The sequence below is a fragment of the Meriones unguiculatus genome, chromosome 11 (assembly GCF_030254825.1).
Source record: "Meriones unguiculatus strain TT.TT164.6M chromosome 11, Bangor_MerUng_6.1, whole genome shotgun sequence".
Lineage (NCBI taxonomy): Eukaryota > Metazoa > Chordata > Mammalia > Rodentia > Muridae > Meriones > Meriones unguiculatus.
In genome coordinates, this window is record NC_083359.1 from 11,024,619 (window position 1) to 11,044,943 (window position 20,325).

At 57.4% G+C, this 20,325-nt stretch overlaps 1 protein-coding gene across 6 annotated transcripts in view; it reads right to left on the bottom strand.

Moving 5' to 3' along the window:
- Positions 1-473: 473 nt before the first annotated feature.
- Rai1 (retinoic acid induced 1) overlaps positions 474-20,325 on the bottom strand; it is a 99,418-nt gene continuing 79,566 nt past the window's right edge. For 5 of the 6 annotated variants that reach the window (XM_060363605.1, XM_060363606.1, XM_060363604.1 and 2 more), the window contains exons 2-6: positions 10,015-15,543; positions 6,510-6,603; positions 2,251-2,937; positions 1,829-1,878; positions 474-1,634 (exon numbers count right to left, since the gene is read on the bottom strand). In XM_060363605.1, the coding sequence (XP_060219588.1) occupies positions 2,831-2,937; positions 6,510-6,603; positions 10,015-15,528 (5,715 nt within the window). In that variant the 5' untranslated portion in view covers positions 15,529-15,543 and the 3' untranslated portion in view covers positions 474-1,634; positions 1,829-1,878; positions 2,251-2,830. The remainder of the gene's footprint in view (positions 1,635-1,828; positions 1,879-2,250; positions 2,938-6,509; positions 6,604-10,014; positions 15,544-20,325) is intronic. The other variant, XM_060363603.1, reaches the window with a different exon arrangement.

Genomic DNA, 20,325 nt, shown 5'->3' on the forward strand with positions numbered 1-20,325 from the left:
TGGGTAGGGAGATGTCTGCCTTATCTGACTGCCGCCCTTCCTGGACTGTCCTTTGGGAAGCAGGACTTCCCATCTGCTGTGAGGGTGTATTTGCTGGCGTCTGCCTTGTAATGCTGTGTTTAGCCAACCTGCCCCACTGATGTCATGGCCACACTTGCTGCGGCAACCTTGAGGGGCCTTGATAGTCTCAGTTGTCTCTTTGCCTGCCAGCCCTCCGCCACGCCTCAGGGTGATGATCTCTCTGTATGTCTAGACACATACATACACACACACACACACACACACACACACACACACACACACACGCACACACCTTCCCTGGTCATTTCTTGGCACACCTGGCAAAGTCTTGAACCACAGTCAGAGCCTGAGCCCACACAGGTAAGGCAGAATCTGGGACCCATGTGTCTCCTGGCCCTTCCCTCCACTCCCAGCCCCTTAGGGAATCTGGTTGGCATCCACAGGCTGCAGACTTCCAAAACAATCGTGGTATCTTTATTGACTTTTTTTTTTCTGAATGCAATGACTGTTTTTTTTTTTTTAACTCTTAAGGAAAATAAACATCTTTTAGAAACAGCTCGATACACACAATCTTCAGTGTGAAGCAATATACTAATAAGAACACTAGTTGTCTTAACATTTACAGTCTTCATATATATTATATATATGTATATGTATACATATATATACACTATATAACGAGGCCAGATATAATACACACGTTTACCATTTTACAGTCATATGTACAGAAAGTTGCAGGGAAAGGGGGGCTGCATCAGGCCTATTGAAGCGTGGACAGAGCTGAGAACACAGACGGACAGGTGAGGGCTGGCCGTGGTGGTGGTGGTGGTGGCAGCGGCTGCACGGGGAAGGGGCATCACTCTGGCCCCCACCCGGGCCAAGGCCAGGTTAGGGCTCTGTGCTGTGGAGCACACGACGCACAGCAGCGACACACGGAAGCGAGCATGTTCCCAACATATATACATTCTATATAACATATAGAGAGAGGGGTACACAGGTTTGTACACGAATCTAGCACTGTCCCCGCCCGCAGGCCGAGCAAGTGGCGGTCCCTGGGTCCCGTGGTGGTGCTCTGGGACAGCTGCACATCTGGTAGAGGGGAGCTAGGTCCAGTTTCCTCAAGCTTCCAGACCTGGCTCCGACTGTGGGGTGGAAGACTGGAAAGGGGACAAACAGCAGCCACAGGGCACCCCCCCAGGCCAGCCCTCGTCAGGGACCGCTTGGCCTGAGCCCAGGCCTGCCACGACCCTGGGCAAAACCTCGGAGCTAAGTGCTGGGCCATGCTCCCCGCCAGCTGGGCCTCTGCAGGAAGGCTGGGGTCCGCCCCGTCAGCCAAGCCAGTGGTGCCCTCAGCCTCTTCCCAGGGCACAGCTTACATGCCTCGTTGGTTCGGAACTTGCAGGGGACCGGCACCCCACCTGAGGCCACAGGCCTGGGTCTAGCCGCCCAGTGGTCTGCCTTCACCAAGCCTGGCCCCGGTTTTCTTCGTAACCCCGGCCTCATGCCAGTGCCCGAGGCAGCCGGAACCAAGACCTGGGATGGGATCAAGGACCGGCTGTGGGCGCAGCTCCTCTTCCTTGAGGCTCGGCCACACAGGGTTACAGCGGCAGCCTCTGTGGGAGGGACAGCACGTTACGGCCAACTGCTGTGGCTCGCCCCTGCCCTTCATTGTGAGCCCTGAGCCCGCTCCTCAAGTTGTGGGGAAGTACCGTAGGGCCCTGGCCAAGCACCCTCCCTACCCTCTGACAGGGCAGGGAGAAACTGGGTCGGGTAGGAAATGTTTTCTCTGGGGAGCCTGTTCACCTACCTTATGTTTGGGGCACTTCAAAGTAAAATTCTCCTCAATGAACGTGCAACCTGTGAGAAAGAGAAGTTTCTGTGGCAGTGCAGGGCAGGGGCTGGCTGCCAGGCTTAACTGAGCACTCAGGTCCTGCTCAGATGCTCGCTAGTCCAAACCCTAGTGCAGCCCCCTGGCCTCTCCCTTGGCATTTCCCTTCCTGCCCTATACTCCTAGATCGCCCCTGGCTCATGGCTACATGGCCATCTCCATGCCACCCAGGTCCCAGTGCAGAACCAACTCTCATTCCCAGATACGCCCACTCCTGCCCCAACCTCTTCACAATGGTCGGGAGAGGCCCATGCTCGGAAAGCACCCATGGTTTCTGGGTGAGACAACTGGGGAGTGGAGCCTCAGCCTCCACACTGTAGAAGAGTCAGCAAGGTACCTACTGTGTGCTGTCATGAGGACCCTTCCTCATGTTCAGAGGAAGTGTTCCAGATGGAAGGGCTCATTCTTAGGAGACAGGAGGAGGAGGAGGAGGTAAGGCCAGGTCTGCATGAATCCCCCAGATGTCCAGAGAGGATGGCTAAGTCCAGCCTGTCCTTACGCCTGCCTGGGGCCGTATGCTGCTACCATGAGACACCCTTGCTAGCTGCCGCCAGAACACCGAGCCCCCATCTGGGCCTCCCGCCACCCAAAAGCCCTCCTCGGCCCATCTTTTCTCCCTTCTCTGCCCCTGCCCAGGGGCTCAGCTTCCCAGACATGGTGTCCTATCTCATAGTAGGGATGGTACAGGGCCTGCCTATGTTTTCGTCCCTTTTCTCCACCCAGAGGGGAGGGAGGTGGAGGGCACCCGAGAAAGCTGCGGGAGAAGCTGGGTCTAGGTCAACTGCTGCAGGTAGGTGCGCTCAGGCACACCCGTCGGCTCAGGGGCTAGGCTGGACCTCGGTTCAGACACAACGTAACCAAGGTTGGTTGCTGACAGTGGGGGTGGGGGGGTTGCTACGTCTCAGTCAGCTCAGCCACCAATCACCCAGCAGCTGAGAGCAGGGGGTAGGGGCGGGGGTGGGGCACAGGCAGCTTCGGGACTGAAAACAGATGTTCAAACTGGACCCCGTGCTGTAGCTGCTGTGCTCCTAGAAGTGAGGGGCAGAAGGGGACAGTCAGTGGCCACTCTGCTTCTGGCAACCTGGGAGCCTCAGGACACCTGGGAGTGGCTGGCCCCGCCTGGCAAACTGCTCCTGCACTCCCTTGCCGGCCGTGTGGCCAGGAACTTGCCCTAGCTGCTGTTTCCCGGGGCTCCGCCTCCCTGACAGCTGTTTAACGTGTTGGGCCCCACCCCCAGCCCAAGTGCTGAGGACGCAAGCCCAGTGGCAGGTGGCCCCCTCCTACTGTACCCCAACCCTTAGCTACCTGGCTCCCCGCCCTTTGAACCTGGGCTATACAGTGACCTGCCTTTGGCCTTGTCGCTTGTCCTCGCAGGGCTCTGCTGCTGTCGTGGGATGTGCTAGCAGACAGCACTGGCGCAGCTGGGGACGGCTAATAGCAGCCCACCCCTGCAGTGCCTGATAACTGTGCCCTTGAAGGTATTAAGGAATGGTGCTTTATGCTGAGTGCGGTGGCACGTGCCTGTGATCTAGCACTCAGGGAGGGAGAGGCAGGCCGATCTCTGTGAGTTTGAGGCCGGCCGGTCTACAGAGTGAGTCAGGATAGCCAAGGCTACACAGAGAAACCCCATCTCAAAAAACAAAAACAAAACAACAACAAAACCCAGTGCTTTGTAAACCACTAAACCGGGCATGGGAGGGCTAGGAGCTTAGCCCCGCTACTGAATGCCCTATCTTCCCTTACCAGCCAAGCCTAAATCCACGTCTTGAAATGAGGAAGCCAGGCTTGACATGCCTGCTCACTCACTTTTTCAAGTCCTGTGAATTCTGTACCAACCGTCTCTAGGATGCATGGTTCGACCTTTCAGAGGCAACCTTCCTGCTTGGACCTCTGTGATAGTCCATCAGTCTTGATCACATCACTGTCTTATCCTCCCAGGCCCCTTTAGGCCTCAGACTTGGTGAGTCTTAAATATTGCTGTGAAGTGATCGTGCCTGGTCTACAGTCCTGCCACTAACCAGCCACAGTCCAACTCCTGTCATATTTTAGGGCCGGGCTCCAATGTCAGCTGTCTGGAATCTTCCCCAGATTCCTCACAGCTCAGACAGAATGGGTTTCTCTTATAAGCACACTTTCTCCTCTTCTGATATGATACTGTGCCCTGTCAACTTAGAAAAATCTGGAAGATGGACTTCTGGGTATGCCTGTGAAGGATTATCTTTTAAAAATTTTTACACTCATGGGTGTTTTGACTACATTGTACGTCTATGCACCACATGTGGATACCGGTGGAGGCAGAAAGAGGCTCTCAGATGCCCTGGAACTGGAATTTCAGATGGTTATAAAGCCACCATGTGGGTGCTGAAAATCAAACTCAAGTGTTCCTGAAAAGCAGCTGGTGCTCTTAGCTGCTGAGCCGTTTCTCCAGCCCCATGAAGGAGTATATTGATTAGGTTAATTGCAGTGAGATCTGTTGTTCTCTGTTGCTATTGGTTTTTGAAGAAAAAAAAAAGTTATCATTATTATCATTATTGGGAGGGGAGACTTACTATGTAGGCTTGGCTGGCCTGGAGCTCACTCTGTAAACCATGCTGGCCTTGAACTCATGGAATATGTTTGCCTTTGTCTTCCAAGTGCTGGGATAAAAGGCATGTGCCACCACACCTGGCTCAAGTTTTACTTTTTAAATATGTATATAAATGTATGTCTTGAGTATATTTGTGCACAAGGATGCAATACCCACAGAAGCCAGAAGAGGGCATCAGAGCCACTGGAGCAGGATTTGTAGGCCACCAGTATGCGGGTGCTGGGAACTAAACTTGGGACCTCAGCAAGAGGATTCTTAACTGCCCAGCCATCTGACACAGGGTCTCACTGCATGGCCCTGGCTGGCCTGGAACTTGCTATGTAGACCTCTGCCTGTCTGTCTCCCAAGTGCTGGGATTAGTGTCCCCCACCACGCCCGGCTCCTCTCTACTTCCCCCAACCCCCACCCTGGAGACAGGTCTCTCTGCATAGCCCTGGCCGTCCTAAACTGTGTAGGCCAGGCTGGCCCTGATCTCACCTGCCTCTGCCTTCCAAGTGCTGGGATTAAAGGCATGTGCCAGCACGGTCAGCTCTGCTGTCTGCTGCTTGACGGATACAGTGGGACCTTAAGTCCCAGCTGCCATGACTTCCCTACGGTGATGACTTGTGACCTGGAACTGTGGGCCACAGTAAATCTCCCCACCTCTAACTTGCTTTTGCCAGGGTATTTTATCATAGCAACAGAAAAATAACTAAGATGCCCTCTGTTACTGTAGCAGAACATGCTGTCTGTCTTGTCTGCCCCTTCATTGAGCCCCCGGGAAGGCTGGACAAACCTGGAGCAGGACCAGCACAGAAAGCCTGTGTGGCTGTGGGTGAGGATGCAGCTAGGGACCAGGCAGGAAGTGACCTGCCACATGCAAACTTTGACTGAGGAAGATGGGATAAGGAGCGAGGCCATGCCTGTGGTTGAGTCCGAATTCCAACACAGGCCACACTGATGGAGGCGGAGCCAGTGAGGACCCCGATCCTGTGCCCTACCATCCCTTTCTGGTAAGTGTTAGCAGCTCAGCCCTACCAAGCCTGCCACCATCTGAGACCCTGTGTGGCTCCCACAGTGGTATGACTGGATCCAGAAAGTAGAAAGCGTACTGGTGATTGCTCAGGCTAGGACGAGTGACCAGGCCAGAGCTGAGAGGGATGGAGGATAGAAAGGGCCTCTGACCCGTGAGGCTGCATTTTCTGGATGTGTCATTTACCCATGAAGAGCTGCTCCCACCCCAGCTCCGCAGATGGGGCCTAAGCGTAAAGACTGCAAGATGGACACAGGAGGAAGCACCACCGGGGCTGGATCTGGATAAGAGTGATGCTGTCATCCCCAGTGAGCAGATGCTTGCTTCCTAGACAAGCGCTTCAAGTTCCCCACTTGATCGATTAGGGCTGGGCTTCCTGGTCCTGTGGCCCATAGGCAACAAGTAAACATGAGGGCAGGCCAAAGGGAGCCCGTATAAACCACACAGACCTGCTCCAGACCCTGCATGGCGAGTCCTGATGGCCACCATGACAGCTGGCCTGCCTCCATTTTGACCCTCATTCCCCTGGTTTTACTTTTCTGTACTAAGTGCTGGGAGTGGCATTCCTGGCACTCAGGTAGTAGGTTGGTTTGGACACAACCTGTATAAGAGCACAGGACAGTTAGCCGCAGCCTACCACTGAGCCACACTCTCAGCCCCTCCTTTGGTTTCAGTTGGTGTAGAACCCTTCTCCTTTTCTCTGTCGAGTATACCCCGTTCGTCCTTAAAAGCCCACGCCCGTCCACTTCCCCTGCCGAGCTCTTCACTCAGAGCTCTATGCTATCGTTGATGATTCTATGATTCCGTCCCTCTCGGAGCTCCGGGAAGTCCTCACTCAGTTAAGTAGGGCTGACCCACTTCCACATCCAAATGCAGGCAGAGGTGAAGAGGACGACGAGAGAGCTGCTGGAGCAGGTGAGGGCTCTAGCGTCACATCGCGCCTGGAACAGCTGTGCCCGGGCCCCGACAGCCCCCCACAGCCCCCCACAGCCAGCTCTTACCTGCGTCATTGGCACAAGGGTAGTGGTAGGTGTGGATGCATCCCTTATAGGAGCACGAGATGGTGGCCCCGGCCTCGTGACAGCTGGAACATGGCTGGAGAGAGAGGAAGGCAAGTGAGTCCTTGTGTGCTCCGTACCGGCCCAGCGGCACTTCTGCCAGAGTGCCACCGTACTGCAGCAGGGAGGGAAATGCCCTCCAGAGTTGGCCCTCTGCCACCCCCTGGGCTGGCACCCTGGGTGGGGGACCCTCCTGGGCTAGTGGTGCTAGTCACCACAGTGGCCATGGCTGGCAGCCACCGTCTGTCAGGTGCTGCTTACATGTTGGCTCTGATGTGTCCTCATCCGCTGGCTCCTAGCAGCCGTAAGGGGAGCGGCTTTCACTGACCTCCACTTTCCAGATGGCGAGACAGGCCCCTTCCATGCGAGAGAGAAGGCGAGAAGCACTCTCTCTACCAAATGGCAGCAGCGGATGCAAAGAAAGGAGCTGGGGGGAAGAGTTGACATATGGCCCCCAAGAGGCTGATCTCATGTGAATCTGATACCTCCCAGAAAATGTCTGTGCCCCTGGTTGGTCTCCGTAATGACTTTTGCTGGGCTCAGAGGCTGTGACATAGCTAGGACGAGACAATGACGAGAGCGCTAATGGAGAAGTGACATCAAACCTTGGCATAGGGGAAGATATAGATGGTCCCCAGGCCTCCCCTGCTCCCGAGCCTGTCACCACGGAGGGCAGTGAGGCAGGAGGAAAGCAGAGGCCGCAGCGGGCTCAGAAGCTAAGCACATCTTCTCTAGGCCAGAGGAGACAGCTGGGAACAGCCCACAGGCTCAAACTTCCAGGCAGACTCTGAGCTGCAGCCCAGCAGGCCCAGGCTGCTCTGGCAGGGTGGGCTCCCTCCGTTCTAAAGCTCTGGAGCTGGACCGGCCAGCAGGGGGAGGGGCAGCATGAGAGTAAGGCAGTCAAGCAGAGCTTAGGCTCTCAAGCCCTAGCCCGACTCTTAAGCCATCAAAGGAAGATGAAGCACACGTGGAGGTCCCACAGTAGGCTGGGTCTCACTCACAGTGGCCCTTGAAAGTATTATGAGGTTCAAGGGTAACTATGGGGGCCCCTGTGGCAGGGAGTCCCGAGCAGCTCCTGAGACAGGACTCTGCTCATGGCAGACACGAAGAGACTAAGGCACAGGAGGATGAAGACTCTTGTCTTGGCCCCGGGTCCCTTTCAGGGGTCATAGCTGATGAACTGTGCCCCACTTCCTGGCTCAGGCACCCATACCCAGAGGCCCCCAGTCTCCTGAGGGTGAGTCAGGCCCGGCTCCCTGAACGGCAGCACTCCTCCAGCCGGGAAATGAGGTGCATGAGGACACTGAAATCAGGGGTGTGGGTGTGGGCAGCCTGGGCAGCTAGAGACCTGGAAGGCGGGCACAGCATGCTGAGAGATGGCAGCAGGCCCTGGGGAGGACAGGAAAGACCAAGGCCTGGCCAGGGCACTTCATGGGAGCTGGCATTCTGTGGCATGCCGAGGATGTGAGGGTTTCCTGGAGCTAGACTTGAACCTGGGTCTTCCTGGATCCTGGAGAGAGCAGAGCAAAGCCACTGAGGCAGAAAGCAGTGGGCTGAACTATGACCCTGAAGGTTACTTTCCAGAGAACATGGGAAACCCTATCCCCCAGCATATTCTGGGGTACCATGTCATGAGCCTGTGGCTGTGGGGTACAGCCTAGCAACAGGTCCCAGCTGCCAGCCATGCCCACCTCTGTCAGGGAGAAGCCTTCAATAGGCAGCCAGCCCTGATCAGATGACAGCCTTTCCTGGTTTTCTTACCCTGGGGTGTGGCAGAGTTGATGGGGCTCGGCAGTGAGCTGGCTACAACTACAGCTGTGACCCTGTGACCTATACACCCCCCTCAGCTCAACAAGGCGTTCTGTGTGTGCCAACATGGGCAAGAAGAGGCCAGGGGCACAGGGTCAGGCCAGGGTGCCGGACCTTTACCTGCACTCACCAGTGTTTCCCCTTGTTTATGTCAGGTTGGGGACATGAAATGAGCTGGGCCCCCAAAGAAGCCCTGGATGGTACAGGGTCCTGGGACAACCAGCTGGACAGGGGTTCCAGGCCTATTATCTCCTTTTCTTTTTTAAATAATTTATTTATTTTTATTTTCCATGCACTGGTACTACATGTATGTCTATGGGAGGTGTCAGATCCCCTGGGACTCAAGTTACAGTTGTGAGCTGACATGTGGGTGCTGGGAACTGAACCCAGGTCCTCTGGAAGAGCAGCCAGTACTCTCAACCACTGAGCCATCTCTCCAGCTGAAAGGGGAGACAAGATTATTTCAAGGTAGCTGTGAAGATAAAGTTACCATGGAGCCAGTGACAGGAAGAAGATAGGGGGTCCAGGTCCATGAGTGTCTGCTCCATGAACTGGCTGAGGTATTGAAAGTTGTGGTGTCTTGTGGGCAGACAATAGGGGCCAGGGAGGTTCTCTAGGCATCACTGTGGGCAGGAGGCACCTAGAGCCTGGAGCCAATCGCAGCATCCACAGTGGTCCACGGTCAGGGGTGGGGCCAGCCTGGGCAGGATGCTTCTGAGGAGCTAGGACAGCAAAGTGTGGGGAACTGGGAGGACACTGGAGAGTCAGGGTTCTCTAGGCTCAAGCTGCCCACATTGGGCGAGGGAAGGAGGGGAGGAAGGAAGGAAGGAAAGAGGAGGAAGTAAACAGAACTGGCATGGACACCCATTGAGACCCAGTGTGGAGGAGCGGGCCTGGGGCCTCATTGCCCTGGAGCCTGGGCATAATCTGCAGAGGCAGAAGTGGCCTTGCCACCCTGGGGCCAAAACTTCTGGGGAACATGGGCTCTGAAGTGGCCTCTGCCAGACCCTGTGGCCTGAGGAACCTTAGCTGCAGCTGGGACTCAGACCGCTTTTTCCTTCCCAGACCTGTGGTCCCAGACACAGCCCTAATGATCAACAGGTGCCAGCGTGCTGGGTCCTGCGACCTTGCCCCGAGGAGAGGAGGGAGCAGGGCAGAGCGGCAGTGCGCGTGGCAGTCCAGAGTTCTCTGAAGGGAGGTTGGGGCTTCAGGGCTTCTGTGGCCAGGCAACCCGGGGCGGCCCAGGGCCAGAGGCCCATGCCTTAGCCACACTTTGTTTAGGAACTATCCCTCTGTCTCAGTTCAGGCGGAGACCAGGCACCTCGGCATTCGGCTCCGGAAGGACTGTCTTGCCAAGACCCAGCAGCTCCAGTTTTGGGTAGCATGTGTGGGAAGACTGGCCCAGTAGAACATGGAAACTACGGCACTCACCCTGGGGCAGGATGGCCGAGTGTGTCCCGCTGTTGCCCCGGGAGGGCTTCAGCTTGCCTCCACACTCCCTCAAGGGCCTCCACAGAGTAGAGGCTGTGCTCTTTGGCTCTGGGCACAAGTGACCCACAATAAAGCCCTGGAGACACCTCTGCCAGCCTGCCAGTGCTTCCAAATCCCGTCTCCCACCCCAGCTGGTCTAGCTCCTTACCATGTCCACAGCTAACTTCATGGCCTCCTGCAGCCCAAAGAGCTTCCCGGCCGCCAGGTACACCCCGCCGGTCCACACAGCACAGGCCTCATGTACCCAGTGTTCCTGGGTGTCCCCACCAGGTTCTGCAGGGGCCTCTTTGCTGCATTCGTGTTTGCGGCTCTTGTCAGCTGGGGCCACCTCCTCACCCCCGTCCCCCTGACCGTCACAGCAGTAGCAACTCTGCAGCCGCCTGGACAGGCCCCGGGCGCTGGTGCGCAGGGAGCCCTGCTTGGCGGGGTCGGCTGAGCCGTCAGGCCTGGACAGCCTCCCCAGGGTCGTGGTGGCGGTGGAGGTGGCGGTTGTGGTGCTGGCTGCACATTCCAGGCCTTTGAGTGTTCTCTCGAGAGGCAGGGAGGCCTCCTCAAAGGGGCCCTCCAGCCGCACCTTCTCCTTGAGTTTTGGCTTCTTTTTGGGGAGGCAGTGCTCAGGGTAGTAGGGGCCACAGAGGTCCCCAAGGTCCTTGAAGTTGGCCGGGTTTTGGCAGAGGCAGCAGACAAGGCAAGAGGTACTCAGGGCCTTGGACACCACAGGCCCCAGATGCATGGTGGAGGAGAGGGGCAGGGAGGGCCTCGGCTGCAGCGCGGAGCCCCCAGGGAATGTGGTCAGCGAGGCCCCAGCTGGTTCTGAGGAGGAGGAGGAGGCAACAGAGGAGGGCTTCCAGTGAGGCTTGGGCTCGTCCCCGGGGCAGTTGACAACAGTGCATATGGTGGTGTACGCGTCTCGCTTCTCCACCCGCACAAAGGGCGAGAAGGCCGGGGTGCGGCTGTCTGCCCTCAGCCGCCTGCAGGAGGAAATGTATTTGAGTCGGATTTCAGGCTCGGCGGGATCCAGGGGCAGCACCTGCTGCTGCCGCCTCCGGGTGGCACGGCCCTTACAGGGCGAAGCGTGGGCAGTCTTTGCCCGGCCGCGGCTGAGGCGCTTCCTCTTTGAATAGCTGCTATAGCTGGCTTGGCCTGGCTGCTTCTGCGCCCTTGTCTGGGGCTGGCAGGGCCGGCCTTCGGGGGGCTGGGAGGCCAGTCCCAGCTCCTCTGTCTTTGGCTTCTTGCCTCCTCCGCTGGAGTTGTCCTCACCTCCGCCCTGAGTGCTGCTGGCCCTGTCGTGGGGAGCGAGGCTCAGAGCTTGGCCAGGACAGGGCCGCTTCTCCAACAGGCCTTTGGAGGACCCCAAGGCCCCGGTCCTGCCTTTCCGGCTCCTTTTCTTCGGTGCCCGGGCAGTCCCTAGGGATGGCAGGGTCTCGGGGGACATAAAGGCCTCAGCTTTGGGACAGTCGGCAGCAGAGGCCAGTTTCTTACTATTCAAGAGTTTGCCTTTTAGGGACCTGCTGGCTGGATTTCTGCACAACGGGTCGGCTCCTGAAGCTGCTGGTAGCATCTGCCCAGGGCTCATTCCTCCTGCACCCTCTTCGGCCCCAGCAGGACTGCCCCCTGAACGTTTCTCAGGTAGGGCTGGGCTCCGGGGTGTCCCAGGAGGGGCCCCTGCCACTCTGCATGCAAGTTTCTTGAGGCCAGGTGAGGTGATCTTCTGTACTATGGCCTCCAGCTTGAGGCCGCGGCCCTTTCGGGGTGGCAGCACCTTGGTCCTCACAGCACTGGGCAGGGATGATGGCGTGGCCAATCCCATGCATGCAGCAGGTGGCTCCAGGGGTGGGGTTGGGGGTGGCTCCCCACTGCCCCTGGGCCTTGCCCTCTGCGGTGAGGCCATCCTCCTTAAGAAGCCAGGGGAGCTCTCAGGCCTCTCCTCCCTCCCATCTACCCCACTTCCATTGCTGCTTCGCAGGATGAGGCTCCGCTTTTTGGTGGGGACAGGAGCCATGAAAGCCGACTTCCTTTTGAGTGTGTGGAGAGGCCGATCTGAAAGCTTGCTCCCTAGACCGGGCTTGGGTACTTTGACCCGCTGGCTCACCCGGCCTTCCTTCTGGGGCCCACTGGAGACCTTGAACGCAGTGGGTAAGTGGTTGTTAGCAGGGAGCTTCTTGGTGGCACGACAGTCTGGGATCCGGCCCTCTGAGGGCCGCCGCCGTTTGGCATGGAAGACCTGCTGGGGTTTGGTTCGAGACCGGAGGACCATGGAACGCTGGTCCTTGCCAGGCATGCTGGGGGAGTCTGGCTCCTTGGTCTTGGAGCCCATGGGGCTGCTGTCTGAGGCAACAGGCAAGGCGGCAGGGTTGCTGGGGCTGGATGCGGCCTTGGGTGATGGTTTTCCTACCCGCTTTCCAGACTTGAAGGCAGCTCGCTGTTTGCCTCCCAGTTTGTCAGGAGGTGTGGGAGTGGTGGTCAGGCCTGGAGGCCCAGGCGTTTGGGGCTCACTCAGAGCTGTAAGAGAGCGGGTACACATTCTGGGGAGACCTTCCGACAGCCCCCGGCCTGGAGCTCCAGCCCCTTCTCCCTGTCCCTGCGGAGGTCCTGTGCAGGACTCTGGGAGCAAGAGGTCTTTGGGAAGTGCTGGCACTCTGCACGGAGAGTCTTCAGCCTCGGGCAGGCCTCGGTGGACTCGCCGGCTCCGCAAACTTTTCCCCCGTGGCACAGGCTCTTTCTTAGCGATGGGCCCCTCAGGCACAGCAGGCTTGTTAGGCTTCGGGGCCAGAGAGCCTTCTGAAGTGCCAGAACTACCTGGAGCTCTCTCCATCTCTGGCCCATCTTCTCCTGGCTTCATATGTGACAGAGAAGATTCGAACCAGCTCTGGACCTTTGACTCAGCACCCACAGAGGGGCCCAGCAGGACAGCAGGCTCCCCAGACAGGTGACATGGGGAGACCCAGCCAGTCTTGGTGTCCAGAACCTCCTCTGCTTCCTCCTTGGTGCAGATCAGTGGGGCCTTGGGGGACAGTGGGTCCTGCAGGCTGGGCCTCTGCTCAGGGCTACCTAGCAGTTCACACAGGGAAGAATACTCCTCTTCGGCTTCCAGGTCCTCCTTCCTGCCGGGGGGCGGCAACAGTGGCAGGTCCCCAAAGTCAGTGGAGGAACAGCAATGCCGGCTGTCCTCCAGCCACTGGTCAGCCTTGCCCACCTCGGGGCACTGCAGCAGCCCACCCACTTCCTCTTTCACCCCGTCTGCCTCCTGCTGCTTGAAGTCCCCGGACAGTGCAGCTGCTGGCTTCCCAATGGCATGCTCCTCCTGGAAGCCCAGGCAGGCGGAGGTCTCGTGGGCGTCTGCTTTGCCCACATTGTCCGAGGCCTTCGCACCCTGCTCCAGGCCCTTGGTGAGCTCACCAGGGTGGAGGCCCCAGCGAGGACAAGCATCACCCAGGTTCTCCTCTGGCCAGGCAAAGGGGTTGGCACTGTCCACTGAGCTGGCAGTGGTTGTGTCTGGAAAGCAGTCAAATGCTGCCGCGGTGGGGTCAGGCGTGGCCGCTCCAAGCAAAGGCTTGGTGCCAAAGGACAGGGGACTGGTTGTCTTCTTCGGGTCAGTGGTGGCAAAGGCCACGGGAGGGTCTTCAAATAGCCCTGGGCTGAAGTCCTTGGTGCTGCCACCCTTGTCCAGCTGCAGGGGCTCAGCAAGAGTTTCTGGCTCCCCTGGCTGTGACCAGGAAGTCTTGGCCACAGTGTCCAGGCAGGCGCTGTGGTTCTCCAGTGAGAAGGGTGGCTTGCCACTGTCCTTAGGCAGGCTGGAAGCCTCAGCCCAGGCCTTGTCAGCCTTCTCCACAATGGCTTCCTGCAGCCCCAGGATCTCAGAGGCCAGATCTTCCTGTGCCAGGGCACTGAGCAGCAGCCTCGGGCAGTCCCGCTCGCCTGCCACAAACTTGGAGAAGCTGTCCAGTGGCAGAGTACTGTGCAGGCTCTGGAATGAGTCGTCAGACTTGGTGGACATGTCGTCAGGTGAGGTCACCGAACAGGTGGACACGGACTCGGGCTTGGCCTTGGAGTTGCTGTTGACCCTGGCGGGACTGCCACGGGCCTGGCTGCAGTAGAGGAAGCCACGCTCCAGAGGGTCCTCGGAGCCGCTCAGGTAGTCGGTGTCTTGCGGCTCAGCATGAGTGGACTGCGGGGTGCTGCTGGGCGGCTCAGACAGCGGAGTGCCCGCTGGCTCCGCTGAGTAGCCGCTGCCCTCGGGGCTACAGTGCTGGCTCTTGTGCTGCTCTGGAGTCCTAGACACGAGGCCCTTGACCCCTTTCTTCTGGGGCATGGCAGCTTTGGACAGCAGGAGCTGCTGCACGGTATTGGAGATGTTTTCCACCTGTGAGGTGAGTGCCGTTAGGCTCTGCAGGCTGAGGTCCGACAGCAAGCTGTCGGGGAGCTTCTCCTTTTGCGAGGGCTTGCAGTTGCTGACCTGGGGGTCCACAGAACTGGCAGCATCTGTTGGGGACGGGTTGAGCAGGGGCATAAAGTGGCTGTGGTCTGTGATGCCTGCGGGGAAGGCCCCAGTGCTAAGCGGCTGCTGGCTATAGGGGAAATTCTCCAGGTTGGGCATCAGTGGTGACGGGGTGGAGCTGTAGGAAGGGGAGCGACCCACAGAGCGTGCTGGGGAGTGGCTGGAGCTGGGGCTGAAGGTCTGGTAATACTGCTCCGGAGTCCTGACAGCTGTGTCCGATGGGCAGTAGGCCTGGCCTTGCTGTCCGTAGTGTTGGTACTTGGCGAGGTTCTGGTAGTGGAGTGTTTCCTGGGTGTGGTGCCGGCCTTGAAGTGCTTGCTGCTGCTGCTGCTGCTGCTGCTGCTGCTGCTGCTGCTGCTCGTAGCCAAGGCGGCCTGACTGATAAGCATGAAGGTTCTGGACCCGCTGCCCTGGGGCCAGGCTCGCGTTGGCACTCATTGGCCTGTCATGAGGCTGGGCAGACGGTGCTGTGCAACTCTTGTATGAGTGGGCCCCCTGCCCACCTCCCTGCACTGTCGGGGCATAAGTGGAGGAGGTAGGGAAGGACTGGGAATGCTGGGGAAAGTGGCTGCCCTGGGGGAAGGGCAGGGGAGAGGCAAGGTCATTCTGTGGTTTCTGCCTTTGGAGTTTGGGGTACGCCAGAGGCTGCTGAGGCTGTGGTGGCGGGACATGCAGGCTGTGAGTCCGGAAGGGAAGCTGGGGGCCCTGCTCAGGATACTGCCTGTTTGGGGGCACCACGGTCTTCTTCATCAGGTTCTCCTCATACTTGCTCACTGCCCCTGGCAGGGGCTGTGGCTGGGGCGGGGGTGGCTGTGGCCCCCCCCAGGTCTGAAGACCCTCCTCGCCAGAGTAGCGCCCTGCGTAGGGGCTGCTGTCTTGAACATAGCTGGGAAAAGCTGGCCTCCCCTGCAGGGTCTTGCTGCCTCGGTGGTACTTGTCGGCAGCTGCCGTGGCCACTGTGCCCGATGCTGTGCCAGTGCCTCCCTCATAGCCTGTATAGGGCTGCGGGTTGTAGTAGTCCTTGGCCAGAAGTCGCTGCCGATCACAGCTCAGCCCAGCCTGACCTGGCGGCCTATAGTTCTCCAGTCGCGATGTCTCCTGTGAGGCCTGTGGGTAGTTTTGCTGTTTGCCATGGAAACCACACCTTTCTCGAAAAGACTGCATGGCTCGGGCAGGTACCTGCGAAGAGAAGGGTGGTGCAGAGGGAGAACAATTCAGATGGGCCACGCTCTGCCTTCCGCCTCCCCCAGCACCCCTCCCGACCGCCTTCCCACGAGCTGTGCACAGACTGACGCGCTCTGGGTCTGAGAAGTGTGCTCTGCAATCCTGCGGTCTACAGCGCCTGCAGCTGAGCCCTGCTGCCGCAGAAATGAAAAGTCCAAAGCAGGCTGCATGGAGCAAGTCAGAGGAGCGCTCACCCCAGGCCCCTCTTGCCAGGCTCCTCCTCTCTAGCCTCTGTAGCACCACACCCAGTCCGTGTAGACAGCTCAAAATCATTTAGCAGAGCAATTCCACTCTGTTCCCTGGGGGCCTGCTGGATCCCATAATCTCAGACTTTTGTGTAGCCGTCCTTAAGCATGACCCAGCCACACTGGGTCCCCGTGAGGACCCCCTCCCCAGCTGGGGAGAGACTGCTTGCCAGGCCTGCTGTGACTGCACATACAGGAATCCACGCATGTACAAAGGACCCTATCAGGCACATGTACATGCACGCTCACACAGCCCTCCCCTGCCGTGCCATCTGGGCTCTGTCCCTTCTGGCAGATGTTGGCTGGGGGCTGCTAAGCCAACTGTCCACATAAAGCACCCCCCCTCCCGGCTCCTGGGAGTGAAGGATGGTAGCACCTGCCTCCTGTTCTTGGTATCATAGGTGCATAAACAGATTATGTAGTCCAGAGTGTGGGGACGCATACTAATAGAGGACAAAGACGCAGTCCCCTGGCCGCTGGAGAGCATTCTACCCTTCTTCTCTGTCCCTTCCTGCTGAGCCACTCCCAACTTTCCCAGGTCAGGGCTGGTGCAGGCGGCACTGACATAGGGGACGGGACCAGGAAGAGCAGGGGCTTTGTGGATAAGAGTCACAACCCAGGCTTGTGCAGCTCAGCTGGTTTCCTTCAACTGATTGGCTTGTTTACCCCAGAAAATCCTCAGTGGTGGAAAAGAGGAATGTCCCCAAGCTTTGGAGTTATCACAAAGGCTGGCTGTACCCCAAAGATTTAGGGTTTACCCAGCAACCACACAGGCTAAAGGTGGGCAGTAAAAGCTCTCTGAGTGCGAACAGCCCAAGTTCCCCGGGAGGGAACTGGGACTTTCCAGTTCTTCTCCCAAAACACACTGAGATGGAGGTGTGGCCTGCCGTAGCCCACAAGGTTTCAGGGCTTTGTTTTGTGGAGAACTGTGTGGGGGAGGAGAGGTTGGTACCTGGCAGAAAGGAACACAGAGGTGTGAGGCCGGAGTGGAGAGGTATTGCCAGGGAGGTCCAGCCTCCCTTTAGTCTGCTCTCCTTCCTTTGTCTGGGAATTTATCCAGGGAAGGGGGCAAAATCGGAGCTGCACTCAGTGGAGCAGGGCACGCCCGGCATCCAGACAGCCCCTTTAGCTCACAGTAGCAGGCTTGACCTAGCTGACCCAAAGACAACTTTCCTCCTCTCCAGACTGTTAAAGCTTCCTGCCTGCCCCACCCCCAACTCATCACACATGTCTCTAACCCCTCACGAGGACAGTGCCCACCTACCCTGTGGCTCTACTTCATTCCAGTCCTCGTGGTTTGGATGAAACACCCAGGCTGTGCCAATCCAGAGGGGCTGGAGGCAGCATCTTTTCAAGTGGGCAGCCTGGTGCCTCCTGCCCCCACCTTCCCAGATCAGAGCACCCTCTGGATGCAGATGGATGCCACCCCTGCTTAGGACCACTTCTAAGATCAGGACACAAAATGCCAGTTCCATGTCCTCCCTGGGTGTGTGTTTATAGGTTCAGAACGTACAAACCCGGACCTCTCTGAATGCTACATCTGCCTCCCTCGTATATCTGCACAAATTACATTTTGGTTTTTATTAGTCCCAGATCACTCTCATTTCCTGCTGAGTGTCCTGTGGATATCATTAACATTTCTACGGCTGGAGTTGTGCGTGTGTGTGTGTGTGTGTGTGCGTGTGTGCGTGTTTCTCCCCTCTCCTCCCCTCCTATCCACACATTCCCCAAAATGCATTGCCAGAGACATTATCTAAAAAGAGGGGAGCCATGAACAGTGTCCCCTCCCTGCCTGTTCTGTCCCTGCCCCATCTAATCAGTCCAGCTGCTGCGCCTTTTAATTTCCCCACCCAGGATTACAGGCTAGCTTCCCGATGCACACAGGCAGCTGGATGTGGAGAGCATCTATCTCTAAGAAAAGACAGTTCAATTAAAATCCCAGAGGCCCAGTGCCTGTTGGAGGACACAGGCAGAAACATGTGCCCCAGCACCACCCTCCAACCCTGGCAGAGGGAGGGACAGAAACAAAGGCTCAGGCATGGTGGCATCCTAGCTACCAGCTTGTAGCTGCAGAGATCCTGCTGGCTCTGCCAGGAGAAAATAGGGTGCTGCCTCTTTAAGAGCCACCTCAGGCTTGCAGTGGGCTCTGTTGTTATTAATTATTGCGATTATGATTATTTTTCAAGAGCGCCAGGAAAGGACATAAAAGGGACACGAGGCAGATAGCAGAGGACTGGGGTGGGCAGCATCAGGAGAGCAGATGGAAGGATGAATTCCCCCACAGGTGCCCTTTCAACGTGGGGGGAAGAAGCGGAGATGGCTGGAGTAACAGCAGCGAGGCTTGGGAAGGAACCTTGCCCTGGCTTCTTCCCCTCCCCACTTCTCCTGGGAACTTGCCAAGGCTTCCCCTCAACCACTCTGGCAGAATCTGGCAGGCAGCTGATGGGAATTCAGAGCAACTCTCGTGGCCTTGGGGACATGAATGCTCCACCCTTGTAACCCACTGTTTATTCCAGACACTGGAGGAAGAGCACACCAGGCCCAACAAGGCCAGATCTCAAGATCTTTGTGGAACCTGACAGTGCTTGCAATCTGCATGAACTTCCTTTGACGTAGCAGCGGCGGCGGACCACAAGCCATCAACACAGCCATGGAACAGTGTGCTGAGGGGCATGGTGAGGTTGAGCCTTGGGCTAGCTCTTCTCTCAAAGACTCTAGGAAGGGCGCCTGGCTATGGGGCACCTCAACGTTTTATCTTGTCCTTTTCACAACTGAAGGTGAGGTTGAGAGGGCCAAAGGACTTGCTTGTGACTCTAGCTGAGCAGCAGACACTTCAAACCCCTCTCATGGACCCCACACCAGAAAGTGTATCTTATGTACCAGCAAGAAAGCAGAGCTGGGCTTAGGCCAGGAAAACATATGCATAGGAAACCACCTTCCTGTGTGCTCCTCCACAGCAGGCCAGACCCTGCCTGCAAGCCTGGCTCTGTATTTCTGTGCTACTAGGGACAAACCCAGGCCCTTTAGCTTGCTAAGCTCTACCAGTGAGATGTACCTTCATTCTCGGCAAGCAATCTTACCTATAGTATCTGGCCAGCCTCTAGTGAGTAGTCATTAGTCCCAGAGCCTCATCAGGCCCAAGGGTTGGCCCTGTCAGTGAGATGGGTATATTGTGGGTCAGAGCTGCTACTGCTCCCACTGGATCCTGTAGGAATGTTACCTGGAGAAAGGTGGAGGGAGAGGTGCGAAGAGGCACACTGGCCCTCGCAACTGCCCAAAAAGTTGTTAATAACCTGACCGGCAGCTACATGAAAAAAATTGAAAGCCTAACTCACTCATGGTCCAAGAATCCAGAAAGGCCCCTATTTACGGGGCCTAGGAGGCCTGGTAAGGAAGGGATTGAAGATGTTCCTGGAGCAATGGGTAGGTGAAACCTCTAGGGCCTCCCCATCTGTCACGGATGACGAATAATAAATATAAGACTTGAAGGTAGGAGAGCTTGTACGAGCATGAGCACCTGAGTTTGGAACCCTAGCACCCATGCAAAAAGCTGGGCATAGCTGTGTGAGCCTGTAACCCCAGTAACGAGGGGGAGCAAGATGGATAAGGGGAGAAACAGGTATAGCCTGGGGCAATGAGACTGTCTTAAGGGCCTACAGCAAAAAGCAGCAGAGGAAGGCACCAGAGGTCCTCTTCCACATGCTTACACAGGGTGCCCTCAGTCACGTACACTGACGGTCTCTGCCAGCCAGTCTTGCCAGAGAGGCAGGGATAAATCTCCCATGGAACCCACAAGAGCAGTCAGACCCCAGAGGCTTTGAGACTAGGCTAGACTCCTTGGGCTAGGGCTAGCGTCAGCTTGGTGGAGAGGTGGCGGTGAAGAGGCAGCTCTACACCAAAGCTCGGCCTCTCAAGACCACCCCACCCCCCAGCAGGGTCTGGGGTCCTGAGCAGCCAGAGGCACATGAGAGGTAGGAAGTAGAAGACAAGAGACAAGGGTGGGATTTGGAGTTTTCAGAACACTTGCCTGATGCGCAGTCGGCATCCCCATCACTGAACTGGAAAATTGGCAGGGTGTCGTGGCATAAACCTGTGATCCCAGCATCTGGAATCTGAAGCAAGGGGGTCAGATCTCCAGTTCAGGGCCAGCCAGGCAGGTTAGGGTAGAGCTCAGTGGTAGAGTATTCACCTAGCATTCATGAGGCCTTAAGTTCAATTGACCAGCACTGCAACAAGCCGGCCTGGGCAACACAACAAAACCAACTTAAAAAAAGATGTCCCCAGCGTCTTCTGAGGCCTGGGCCCTAAGATGCTGGACCTGAGTTCTCCGGAGGATGTTTGGGGGCCCCCTTCCGACCCACTTTCCCTGTTATGCTCGGGGACTGGAATGGAATCTAACACCATGTCATTGGCCCTGCACCAGCTCTTTCTTAGACACAGTCATGCAGTGCCTCTTACTAGGGTGCAATAGGTCACAGGCTGGATGCCCTCG